Source organism: Sminthopsis crassicaudata, chromosome 2 (assembly GCF_048593235.1).
Source record: "Sminthopsis crassicaudata isolate SCR6 chromosome 2, ASM4859323v1, whole genome shotgun sequence".
Lineage (NCBI taxonomy): Eukaryota > Metazoa > Chordata > Mammalia > Dasyuromorphia > Dasyuridae > Sminthopsis > Sminthopsis crassicaudata.
In genome coordinates, this window is record NC_133618.1 from 488,988,125 (window position 1) to 489,002,392 (window position 14,268).

The 14,268-nt window shown below is 32.8% G+C and overlaps 1 protein-coding gene across 6 annotated transcripts in view; it reads right to left on the reverse strand.

Moving 5' to 3' along the window:
• Window positions 1–954: 954 nt before the first annotated feature.
• The window catches only part of RPGRIP1L (RPGRIP1 like), a 116,933-nt gene continuing 103,619 nt past the window's right edge, over window positions 955–14,268 (reverse strand). For 4 of the 6 annotated variants that reach the window (XM_074293411.1, XM_074293413.1, XM_074293409.1 and 1 more), the window contains 2 exons: window positions 7,263–7,396; window positions 955–3,601 (listed from right to left, as the gene is read on the reverse strand). In XM_074293411.1, coding sequence (XP_074149512.1) covers window positions 3,489–3,601; window positions 7,263–7,396 — 247 coding nt within the window. In that variant the 3' untranslated portion in view covers window positions 955–3,488. The remainder of the gene's footprint in view (window positions 3,602–7,262; window positions 7,397–14,268) is intronic. The other 2 variants (XM_074293415.1, XM_074293410.1) reach the window with 1 other exon arrangement.

Below are 14,268 nucleotides of genomic sequence, written 5' to 3' on the forward strand. Positions count from 1 at the left end.
TCAAAGAACTCTTGTCTCACAGATTAGATTTGTGGTATGTCACTGGAGATTGTTTATGTTCTGTATGAGGAGATATAAAGCAGGGCTTGCTCCCATTCGTGGATCTAATTAGGCATGTTACCCTATCTATAATAAATCATGTGTTTAGTTTTTCTTTGTTAAGGCACTCAAGAGGCCTTCAGGCATGAGCGACTTATTAAAATGTACTCTAATAGTTGGAGATGAATTATCATACTGATATTGTCAATTGCTTGATAGTTTTACATCCCAAAAGCTTTCCCTTGTTGGTTCTGTACTACAAAGACGACATTTTATTCTGATGTTCGTTCACAAAACTGAGTCACATTTTGCTAATACATAAGGAAGCCATTCTGCATTCTGCAATAGTTTCACTTTGACTAAAAAAAAGTTATTTTTGAAATCCACAAAAAAGTTGAGCAGATTCTTGTAAGAACATGTGTAAGCACTGGTTTTCATTGTCACAACTCAATGTCAGATTACTAAAATAATTTATGTTTTGTTGTGGGAACATGGGTGTATGCAGAGTTTCCCAAATCATATGATTACTCTGCAGAACACACTTTCCTCATAACATTCAAAAATTGTTCATGTTTTGTGGCAATGAATGAATAAAAGGAACAATAGAATTTCAATGTGGGTCTTTATTTGATTAAAGATATTCTCCACTCAATTCTTAAAAAACAAATACAAGTTAAACAGCAGTAAACTATGGTAATTTAGAAAATGTGTTACTACATAAGAGTTTAGAGAAAAATTCTCTACATAAACCCGCATTGTTAGCTATAAAACTTATTTTTCTTAACCACTTTTTATGACGGAAGCTAAGAATGTGATATTACTACAATAGGCAAAATGATGTGAATTTAGACAAAAAAAGACAACTTATGTTTCTATTTAGACATCTAAATGAAAGCATAGGCCACAACAAAAATATTAGATTGACTTTTTGTATTTATACCAATTGCCAAACATTTACAGAAGTGTTACCTTAGGTTGGGATGTCTGTGTAGCTGGGGTCATCAATAGCTTCTAAACCCCATCTACAGATGAAGACTGGCTGACTCGTAAATAAGAATTTTAGAGACTGGATTTTCACTGGAATCTAATAGATGGTGAACATTTCAATCAATGCTGAGATAAAAAAAGCAAAAAGATATGGCAATATAAGTTATATACATTAACTGACATATTAATGAAAATAGTCTAATAAAATGTAACTACGAAAAAATACGCCAGCAGATTCTAAATCTGCTACATAGATGAGTGTTTAATTAATTTAGAGTATGCTGAAATTGAAAATTTCCAACTAAATCAGGAGGACTAAGTTTTTGTTCCAATAAACATGAATAAGACATAACTAAATATCTGATTTTAATGCACAAGATGCAGTATCCAGAAGGAAATGGAATTGACAAGATTCTGGACTACAACTTTCTGATCAAAATTTCCACCTTAGCTTAGAGATCACAAGGAGTCCTTCCTAAGCAAGCTGCTTTTCTCTACAGAAAAGGTATTAAGTTTGGATTGTAGAATATTAAAATAACAACTCAGTTGATTTTAAATTTATAATAATTTGGCTGTTTTAAATTACTACAGAGAAAACTAAGGTCCTTAATGACAATATAACTGCATGAAGCCAAAGAAAGCTGGAAAGAATGGCCAAAAGATGAGCTAAGAGCCAGTCAAAGTGACAACAAACATGTGGCTGTTTACTAGATTTGGAATGGTATAGTCTGCAGATGTTTGTGGTCTCTCAAAGGTTCCAGAACAATGAGTTGTTCTGAGGATTTGCAGAGTTTTAATGAGAGAGCAGGGTTTCTCTTTGAGATGATAGGTTTTATGACAGAAAAGTCCAATAGTATAGAACAAATTTACAGATTTCTGTGGCCAGATCATACTCCATTGGACTTAAAAATGTACATCAACAAATTAATATTGTACGGATGTAATTTCAAAGTCTCCTGAAGACGAACCATTATTGAAGCCATTAGAGCACAGATGGTTCAAAGTATATGCAGATATTCATACTTGCATTTTTGCATTATAGCTGCCTTTTTTTTTTTTTTTTTTTTTGCTGTTGAACTGTAATGAATTGTCTCATAATCTATTCCATCTTCTTGCCATTAGCAGGCTTTGAATGTTCACAAATAGGAGCAAAGAACTCATTTTCCAGAGCTTTAATCACACAAAGAGGGAATGCCTAATTCTCTAAATGAAATGGTCTGTGATCACTGAAGCAGAGATTTAATATATCACGGCAAATTAGGTAGATTTTAATAAATTACTTATCTCTCTGAATACTTTACATATGCTTAAGAAGGAACATAGCCTGTTTGCAAACAGTGAAAACCCACAGCCTATAAAATCCTTTGAAGAAAATGACAAATAAAAGAGTAAATTAAAAAATGAAATGCATTATATCCTAGACCTCTAGAGACAATTCTTTTGCAGCATTGATTCACAGCTCCATTAAAAATATCAATTAAATCCTTCATTGAGATTGGTTAAAAGCTAGAAAATTAACTTTCTGAGCTGCTTTTCTAGGTCTAGTTATCCAGATACAACTAAGCATTGTATATGCTTGATGTAAATTTTAAAATTGATAAAAAGATACTTTCCTGCCTTTTCAGTTCTAACTAAACATATTGAAACTTGAGCCATGCTTTCAATACTTTCTTTCTATAAAGAATCCCCAGTTTTCAAAATGTAAATTTCTTAGACTTATATCTTTATGTATTCACAAATGTCCCTCTTTCTATACTACCATCACAAATATCTGATAATAATGTTAGCTGAAGGAGTGAAGTTATTTTAAAAAAAGACTAAAAAAAACCCCCAAGCTTGAAGTAATTTAATAAGTCTTGTGGCTAGTCTCATTCTTTATATTTAATTGATAGAAACTGCATGCATCAAAGAAATGCATACTGAGCTTTAATGTGCATAAAATGGATATTAGCATTTTAAAGAGGAAGATTAACACATTAATCCAAGTAATTTTCATATATTGCTTCTAATAAAATCTTCACAGTAAAAAAACTCTTAATGAGGCTAATCACAGCATTCCATTTAGTTGGGTGATTAGGGATAACATAAAAGTATTTTTTCATAAGTTTTCGAAGACATGCTTCTTGCTTATTAAAAATAAGAAACTGATTTGCCTTCTTGCTCTTCATAGGAAAAATGCAGAAAATGCAAATGAGTGTTCCTCATGCCATCATGTAGGAATGAATTATTGAAAAGGTGCTGGCCACTGTGGAGGGCTGAGACCCTGGGGGACAGCAGTTGTGGGATGGAGGGAATCAAAAAATAAACAAATCAAAAAGTATACAAAACTTTATAACTTCAAACCCAGGCTTTGCTGTGCATAAATTATACATTAAATACACTGTAGTAATTACAAAAGCCTCATCTAACAGCTATTGATGGGAACATTTACTCAGGAGAAAGCGATGCCTTAGGAACATTTTCTATGTCTTCAATTCATCTTTGTATTCCTCATAGACAGAAGTGAGGGCATGCAAGGCCTCCACTGTTATTCTAAGCTTGCCAATTACTTCATCATCCACTTGTGCATCAAATACTGGAGAGAAAACAAGAGAAAAATACGGAATAATTTCAATTTCCAAAATTTCATATTTTTAAGTCACAGAGACTGTCCCATATAAACATCTGTCAATTTAAAAATCACCATCTAGGTAAAAACAGCCCATTTCAATTTAAAACTGATCCAATGAGGTTTTGGTAAGCCTGAAATTTTACATATATTCACGTACATATGTACACACACACAGGTTATACTTCATTAATTTTCCCTATTATTTTGGCCTCAAAATATTATGTATACAACATATATTTGTAACTGGTTCGTATCTATACACAAGTTTTAATTTTTCAGATTTAAAGGAAACCAACAAATGCAATACTTGTATGCAGAATAACTTAAAATTTAATACCCTCTATTTATTGCTTTATTAGAAGCAATACTGATGGTTATACTGACTTTGAAAGCTGTCTTTTGTTACTGTCATTATATTATAACTCCTACAATAAAAGACATAAGTTTTGAAAGGGAGCAGGATTCAATACCAAAAGAAAAGGCAACTTCTACTAGCACAAATGTCAAAATGGCAAATGACTGCCAAAACCTTGGATAGAATTGTATAAAAATATAAACAAAGGTTTCTTTCCCCTTTATAAGTATTACAGGTGAAAAGGTAGTATATTAAGGACATAGTGCTGAAGGAAGAAGGAACAATTTTATATTGCTATATGAAAAATAAGCAAAATTGAAGAAAAAACATTTCCCATCATGCAAATAAAGTACAGTCTGGTAAGGTCAATAAGATAAATGTTTTTACAATATCATCTGATATTTTTACCATTAAACCATAGTCCTTTTATTATTGATCTATATATACATCTAACAGTACTCTACCTCAAAGTTAGCTATTTATTATCTCTATTCTAAAAGACCTTAAGTTAAATAGAGTACTGAGGATGTAAATAAAAACAAAAAGAGTCCTAATCCTCTTGTCACTTCTTTCCATTAAGAAACAGCAAGAGGAACAAAGCTTAGTTATTAATAAATAACTCAAAATAATATTATGCTATCTTATGGAAGGAAAAAAAAAGGAGTGTGGAATGTCTCTATTTGTAAAGTTCAAGCTATCAACAAAAGGTGTCATTTTTGTCAACTGGAATCATCAAAATATAAGCCCATTAAAATGCATTTTATTACTTCCTCTGATCTTGATGAGTGAATATTTAGCTGCAACTAAAACTAGAACAGCACCTTTCTGGTTTCACCATGTACATTTTTCATGCTTACTCTAAGTGAAACCAAAGATAAAACTCCTCTCTTTTTATATGATTTTAAAATGATAGTTTTTATTTATAATATGCAATTCCATCAAATTGGCCCACAGAAAAAGAAAGGGAAGTCACTGACTCCACAAATATTTATCAGGTACCTATTATGTGCTAGGCACCTTCTAAGTGCTAGGGATACCAAGAAAGGCAAAAATAGTATTCTCAGCCCTCAAGGAGCTCACAATCTAGTAGTGGCAATAATATTCAAACACAAAAGAGTTATGCAGGGCAAATGGGAGAGAATCAGAGAGAAGTCACAAATTGGAGAGAGAGATAGATAGAGGAGAACCTATAAAGGCCTTCTGTAAAAAGCTGCCTTAAGGCAAGTCTTGAATCAAGGAAGCCAGGAAAATTAGGAAGCAGCAGCAAGAAAGCAGCAGCAAGAAAGAAAAAACATTCCAGAAGTAGAGAATGCCCAGTGAAAAGGCCCACTGGAGTCAGGAGATAGTGTCTTGTTCAAGTAAGTAAGCAGGCAGGCCAGTGTCACTGGATTACAAGATAGGGAGAGGAGATTAAAGAAAACCAGAAAAGGAGGTTGTAAAAAGCTTTAAAAATCAAACAGAGGATTTTATATTTGATCCTGGAAGTAACACAGGATTGTGTTAAGTAGGGAGGCGATGTGATCATAACCTGTACTTTAAGAAGATCATTTTAGCAGCTGAGTGGAGAATGAACTGAAGTGGGGAGAGATTTGAGGTAAGAGGACCCACAAAAAGATATTAGATAAGATCCTCTCCCAGGGTGGCAGCTATGTTAGAGGAGTGAATATGAAAGATGTTGTAAAGGTAGAAATGACAAGACTTTGCAACTAACTGGATATGATGAAAGTTTGCAGCTGAGGGTAATACAAAGGATGTGAGCTTGGCTTATTAGAAATATGCTGTCCTCAATACAGAGAGGCTTGGAGAGACTTAAATCAACTGTTGCTGAGTGAAATGAGCAGAACCAGAAGATCACTATACACTGCAACAACAATACTGTATGAGGATGTATTCTGATGGAAGTGGAAATCTTCAACATAAAGAAGATCCAATTCACTTCCAGTTGATCAATGATGGACAGAAATAACTATACCCAGAGAAGGAACACTGGGAAACGAATGTAAATTGTTAGCACTACTGTCTATCTACCCAGGTTACTTATACCTTCGGAAGCTAATAATTAATGTGCAACAAGAAAATGGTATTTACACACATATATTGTAGCTAGGTTATATTGTAACACATGTAAAATGTATGGGATTACCTGCCATGGGGGGAGGGAGTGGAGGGAGGGAGGGGATAATTTGGAAAAATGAATAAAAAAAAAAAAAGAAATATGCTGTCCTCAACAGTAATAGAAACGTTTGGAAGAGGGGAGAGTTTTTGGGGAAGATAATGAGCTTTGTTTTATATATATTGAATTTGAGATGTCTATAGGATATTCGATAGGAGATGTCTAGCATTCAAGTAAGAATGGGTGATTCAGAGGTCAGAAAAGAAGTTATAGTTGGATAAATAGATCTGAGAATCAATTGCACAGAGATGATAAGTGAATTAATAACCATTGATGAGATCATCAAGACAAATAATATATAAGAGCAAGGGGAAAAGGCTTAGCAGCCTTGAGGAATACCCACAATTAATAGGCATGAATTAAATGAAGATCCAGCAAAAAAGACTTAAGAAGTAGTAGTCATATTAGATAGGAGTAGTATCATCAAAACATAGAGAGAAGAGAGTGACTGACATTGCTAAATTTTAGAGATGTCAAGAAGAATGAGGACTGAGAAAAGGTCACTGGATGTGATAATTAAGAGACAGCTGTTAACTTTGGAGACAGCAGTTTCACTTAGATTATGAAGATTAGAAGCTAGACTGCAGAAGAGAGTGAGAAAAGAGAAAATAGGGATATTGACTTTAATAAATTATTGAATAATGAATAGAAATGTTAAAACCAATGAAAACAAATTTAAAAGATATCTCCTTTGTCTCTTGAATTTTAGTTGTCCTTGAGGGTTTTTGAAGTGATTACAACTTTTGGCATTCTGAAAAGGAGGGTTTTTGAAGTCCAGTATATTTAACATTTTAGCTGCAAGTTAGGTCTGAAAGTTTAGCTGCAAGATTGTTTTTGGTAAACTGAATGTTAAGACAAAATCTAAAAAGAAGTTTCTCTATTAAGATTTTTTCCAAAGTCATTCATTAAGCATTCAATAATTCCTTATGAAGCCAAACAATTATTTTTCAATTTTTCATAGAAAGGAAAGAAAGCCTCAGAACTAGGTTAAGTTGTATTACTCAATAGTCTCATAATCAAGAAAACATTCTAAAATACAAATTTGTATTTAAATATTATCCATGACCAAAAAAACTGAGCTATATCTTTATGCTTACCATCAATATTTTGCTCAATGATGTCTTTTTCTTTCTGAAATATTTCAATGAGACTGACATGGGAAATGCCAATATCTTCACACTCAAGTTCCTGTTCATCCTCTGGAGGATCACTTACCACAGTGAATCGGATACTGTAAAAAAAAAAAAAAAAAAGAAAAATCACCAAAAAGGATCATTACTTTTAATCATTTGCAGTCAAAACTCTGGAATGACTTTAAGTAGGAAGATTCTAAAACTCTAATTGTTACACTAAAAAGACTGTTACTTTCCTATTAATAAATTGTGATGCCAACTATTCAAATTTGATTATGATATAAAATTCTTGAACCCATTGTCATCCACTTCCCTAAAGTCTGTTGTATCCATCTCTGGCAACTAGGGAAACTAGTAGGCAAACCAGATGGGTATATTCAATACTAAACATATCATCTGGTAACATTATAATTTAAAACAACATCTCCTTTTTTAGGCTACAAAGATGAAAGTAAATCAGGGCTGTGCAAGTTAGTTCAGGATGCTCTGCAGAAATTCAATAGGTTTTAACAAAATTTTAGCTTAGTGCAATGCAATTTAACCAACTATTCAGTCTAAAAGAATGAATGATTACACATTTCTTGGCGTCATTATGAATCATACTAAATGACTGATGTACTCTCAGTCAACAACTATACATGATGTATGTATTACTTCAGCAATCTTTTAACTTTCTATTATGGTATCGAAGTTAATCTTACTTTTAAACACATAACTACACTGTTCAGATGGAGCTGATTTGAATTAGTGGCTTGTACTGAAGCCAAATACACTTGCATTGACCAAATTAGGGGAATCTAAAATGAAGTAGTCTTTTGATATGTCTTGGCAGAATAGTTTAAACCATGGATACCTATACATTTTACCATTTTCAACTTTTCAACAAGCATTATCTAAAATCAGAAACAATTGCAAAACATACTGTCTCTGAGAAATGTTATCGTTAGAAAACAAGCAGATTCTACCCAACTCCCATAAGCATTAGCAAACAAGGCCAAGTTTAATTCTGAGCTAATTAGTTTACAATAAATATATAACATTTCATTCTTTTCCGAAGAGACTAATTTTAGGTACCAACACATGTTTATAGAATTTGAATATCTTAAGTTAAAACCATAATAAAAGTTACTCTATAACCTTCCTCCCTCCCCTCTCTCTCTCTCTCTCTCAAACACATAGTTCTCCCTTCCTCCAACTATGAAGAGTAGAGATTTAGTTCTTCACTAAATCTTAATATTTATGCCTTAAAATATACTTGTCCTTTATTTAAAAGTAGATTTTTGAATAGAGTTTCTATTAAAACCTAGTGAAATATATTTCAAAATAATAGTTTTTTAAAGACTATCATGGACACTGATTGATTTATTATGTCAGATCATCAGAGTGGGAAGTGGAATTAGTAATAATATATACACTTAGAAGAGAAGAAATTTTTAAAAAAAGGGATATATTGAAATATACTTTATAAATAATAAAAAATATAATAGCTATATCATAATAACAAGAATAAATTTTATATTCATAGAGCACTACCTACCCCAAGAACTCTTACACAGCATTTTACAAATAATAAATTTCATCTCATTTTAATATACAAAAATTCTGACACACAGAAAGGAAAAATGACTCCAAAGACCATGGAGATGCTAAAATCTTAAAATGTAATACTTTTGGTTTTTAGTCTTATAAACAGTGCTTCTCAATGAAAAGTGATTTGAAATTTCATAAATATAAAACTAGGAAATGACAAGATTAAGAAGAGAATACTGAATATTAAAGGAGTTCAGAAAAACTATGTATAAAAAAATTAGCATCCACACATGTATACATTTAATTCTCAACATAAAATACACAAATATATGTATACACACAAATATACATCATCATCATCACTGCCATCAAATCAGGTGGTAATTAGAAGAGATACTAATCTTGGTTCTCATCCTTTTGAGGATGTAATAATTGAAAGTGAATATTCTTATAAGGGGCATGGGGCTATGAGAAGAGTGAGTTTAAGTGGGGAAGAAGGATGGACAGAGTGTCGTTAAAGAGTTATCCTTTTGGATAATAAAAGAGAATAGAAGATGGAAAGGGATAAAGGACAGGAAAAGATAAATAAGAGCAAATAAATTAGGGGCAAGAGAGAGAAAGGAAAGAGAAATTAGTAGGGAAGAAGAAAAAGTAGATTTTTCCTATGTAAATCATCATATGTAGATTAATTAACATGGCTTTTCAGTTACTGTTCTTAATCTTTTTTTTTTTTTTTTCCTCCTGAGGCTGGGGTTAAGTGACTTGCCCAGGGTCACACAGCCAGGAAGTGTTAAATGTCTGAGACCAGATTTGAACTTGGGTCCTCCTGAATTCAGGGCTGGTGCTCTATCCACTGCACCACCTAGCTGCCCCTCTTAATCTTTTTTTAAAAAAAGGGAAGTCTAGTGATATGCTATATATACTTTGTATTTTGTGCAATACATGTCAGAGTGGATTAGTCATAAAAATATTTAAAAGAAATTAAAAAAAAATCAATTTGAGACTATAGCTTTTGATTAACAGTTAAAATATAAATTCCAATATGTATACTTAAAAAAAAAAGTATCTGCTGATTCATACCAGTTCCAGTGGTTTTGTAATGAAAAGAGTCATCTACGCCCAGAGAGAGGACTGTGGGAACTGAGTATGGTTCACAACATAGCATTTTCACTCTTTTTGTTGTTTATTTGCATCTTATTTTCTTTCTCATTTTTTTCCGGTTTGATTTGATTTTTCTTGGGCAGCATATGTTGGATTTAACATATCCTTCTACCATGTTTAACAAATATTGGACTATTTGCCATTTGGGGGGAGGGGGTGGGAGAAGGGGGGGAAATTGGAACATAAGGTTTTGTAAGGATTAATGTCGAAGAATTATCCATGCATATGTTTTGAAAAATAGAAAGCTTTAATAAAAAATAAAAATTAAAAAGTATCTGTGTATCTGTGAATATAAATATAAGATGGCAAAGGATAAGCCAACAAAATATAACTTATTAACACAGTATCAAATAACCCCATTCTGATTAAAAATATCAAATTCTGACAACTCTGGCTTTGTAAGTTATTAGTTGATACAAGTATCATTATCAGTGAAAACTAGTCCTCACATCATATGGAACTTTAAAGAATATACTAGCTTCTAAGTAACTTAATGAGATCAAGGTGTTAATTTTAACAATTGCCTTTAGACAGTGGTAGATTCAAATATAAACTTTTATCTTTATGAAAATGATATTGTCCACTAGAAAAGCTTAATTTGAAGTACCACCTAATGGTAAGAATAAAAAGAGCTGCCAATTCCTGGACCTAGTCTAGTCTGACTGAAGCTTACAAGGCATTTTATATTTCTAATACTATCCTTAGTTTTTATGTTAAAACAAAATAAAACAAAACAAAACAGAATTGCCTATGTATCTATGGGGTATGTGAAAAACTATTAAAATACCAATGTCCTCCTAGGACCTTCTTAGAGGAACTATGAAGTGAAAGTATCCTTATAGTTATAATGGAAACAGTTTTTTTTACCTACTCTTCTACCAAAAAATAGGTCTTTTGAGAAAAGAGAAGCTCAAGATAAGGAAGATCTGGTCCTTTTTATAAATTCTGTTTGTTTTTTTTTTTTTTAAAGACTGTCTCCCTATCTTGTGAAGAATTAAATTACAACTGCTACTCACAGGCCAAATTCCAATATGTTTTTCATCAAAGTTTTGTCACATTCTGTCTTTCCTACCTGGGTTAGTTTTGATCCTCCTAAGGTATCAGCCTGCTGGGGGTAGGCTCTTAGGTTCCAGGACTCACAATACTGTTGCTAGATTTATTGCAGATACTGATTGATTTTGGTCCTATTGGATCTTGGGACTCCTGAATTCAAGTGAGAGACAGCCTCAACCACTATAAGAGCAGGGATTATAGTAGCCATCATCAATCCCATATGGCTAAAATTATTTTAAGAAAAAAATCACCTGAGATAAAGAGTGCTGCTAATAATGTGCAAATTCCAAATATAGAGTGAGCAGAAATAGGAAGATACACTTAATTGCACTGTATTTAACTATAGTAGGTTAGCCTAGAGCTCTGACACTAGAACAAAGTATGGATCAGAGAGGACACAGATCTAGCTTAATGAGTAAGTAAATTAGAATTTTTTGGTTAAATGATCAAATATTTATCTTCTATTATCCTCAGGTGGGTTTTAACATTTTGCTTTCTCAAAAAGTGTAACTAAAGACATTGAAAGATGCTGTGGAGGCAGTTAGATGATGCAGCAGATAGAGCACACCAGCCCTGGACCAGGAGGACCTGAATTCAAATCCAGTCTCAAGACACTTAAGCACTTACTAGCTGTGTCTCCTCCAATTACCTCGCAAAAAAAAAAAAAAAAAATCAAAAACCCAAACCAAAAAAGATGCTCTTGGGTTTCTGGTATCAAGATGGTGGAGTGAGGAAGGAACTTTCAAAAACCCTTTTAAATTCTCCAAACAATTAGAAAAATGCCTTATAATTGGTCTAGGAACAGAGAAGCAGGAAAGGTCTGTTTCACTAAGGTGGGAGGGGCACAAGGTCCTAGAAGAGTAACATTAGCTAGTTTCAAAGCAAGGGTCCTGAAGCAAGGCTCCAAGCTACAGGAAACCTACCATGAAGGTCCCATCATCCTCATCTCCCTAGGCAAGTGACTAGTCCAGTGCAGAACAGCAAGGCCCTACCCCAGCAACCCCAAGCCACCAGCTTGATCAACAATGAGACCTTCCCTTTGGAGACAACCAGCAAAGGGATACTGTTTCCAAAACCCATCCAGCAACAAGGTCCCTCCCCTGGGGCAGACCAGCAAAAAAGGATCTTTCTCCAGGGCCAGCCACCAAAAAGACTTATCACACTAACCCAGCAGCAAGGTCCCATCTCTTCAACAAGCCAGCAGCTAAACCCCATATCCAAGGGAAGCCCCACCTTTCAGTATAAGCCAGAAGGAAGCCTATCTTCCAATGACAGGAAATGGCTAAGCCTTAAAAACCAGGGAAAGCTGGCAGTAAGATCCTGAGTTTTCAGCACAAAGTGCTTGGGGCAGTGCAGAGCTCAATCCTTACATAAAAGCATCTTCATAAAAAAAGGCAGGGAAAAATGAGCAAAAAAAAAAAAAGTTTGACTATAGAAAGTTACTATGGGATAGAGAGGCTCAAGGCAAAAACCCTAGCAAAAACAATAGTGTCAAAATGGTTATATGTGAAGCCTCAAAGAAAAATGTAATTTGGTCTCAGGTCCAAAAAGAATTCCTGGAAGAGCTTAAAAAGGATTTTAAAAAGCAAATTAAAGAAGCAGAAAGAAAAATTGGGAAATGAAATGAGAGTAATGTAAAAGAATCATGAAAAAAAAAAAAAAAGAGGTCAGTAGCCTAGAAAAACATATACAAAAATTTACTGAGAAAATAACTCCTTAAAAATAGAATTGGCCAAATGAAAAAGAAAGCATAAAAGCTTACTGAAGAAAATAATTCCTTAAAAATTGGAATAGAACAAGTGGAAATTAATAACTCTATGAAACATCAAGATAAGATGAAACAAAATTTTAAAAAATGTAAAAAAAAAATAGAAGAAAATGTGAAATTTTTCATTAGAAAAACAACTGATCTAGAAAATAGATTTAAGAGAGATAATACAAAAATTAGCCTATCCTAAAAAGGAAAGTTACCATTACATTTAGTATTTTTTCTGTGGAAGAGCTATTAAAAACACAATATAACAAAATTTTAAAAATTTTAATAGATACTTAAACCGCATTCAAAGGTATAGTGTGAATAACCACAATGATAAAAATGGAGTTATTTTAAAAGTTTGTCCTGCAGAATATTACTAAGAGTTGGCACTTTTATCTTCTCTCAATATCATCATATAACTCATAAACAAAATTAAATAGTATTTTTATTAAAGGTTTTAAAACCACTAATGCATCAATTTAATAATAAAACTATAGATTTTCTCATGAAGCAGCATGTGAAAAAATATATGAGAAGCTCGATTAACTAATGCTAAGTACTCAGAAGAAGAGGCGCAACAAGACGTGTTAAGAAACTTGCTATTTTCTCATTGTGAATTTTTTTCAGAAGTCATTGAGTTCTAGAGATCGTTTCTAAATCAGTAATCTTGAATTTTGTTTTGATTTTTTTCCTCTCTATGACAATGAACAGAATCTTTTATGGTATTTTCGGGGGTAATGGTGAATGCAATTATATCAATATGTCATTAAAAACAATGTTTTTCACAAGAGGTCCCACAAATATTCTAGGAAATGTTATGGTAAAATCATATCCACTCTGTATATTTGAAATATTTGTGCAGTACATTATATAACATGGAGGAGAAGCTTTTATTCTATAGAGCAAATTAGCTTTGTGGCTGTGTTGTGTATAAATAAAAATTACTGATCTATATGAAAGGCATGATCAAAAACCCCAAGCCTCAATATCTTTCATAAAAGAAAGCTATCCTGAAATATTAGAACCAGAGGGCAAAATAGAAATTAAAAGAATCCACTGATTACCACCTGAAAGAGAGCCAATATATAAACTCTCAGGAATATCATAACCAAATTCCAGAACTCACAAATCAAGGAGAAAGTATGGCAAGCAGCCACAGAAAATCTCATATATTGTGATGTTACAGTCAGGATTACACAGGATTTGGCAACTTCCATATTAAAGATGTAGAGGGCTTGAAGCATAACAAAGAAAGTCAAAGAAGTTAGGATCACTACCAAGAATCACCCACCCAGCAAAACTGAATAATCTTTCATGGGAAAAAATAGACATCTGATAAAATAGAGGACATTCAAGCATTTCTAATTAAAAGATCAGAGATGAATGAAAAAATTTGACCACAAAAGTGACATAAAAAGATAAAAAAAGAAACAAGAGAATCACAAGAAATTCAATAAGGTTAAACTGTTT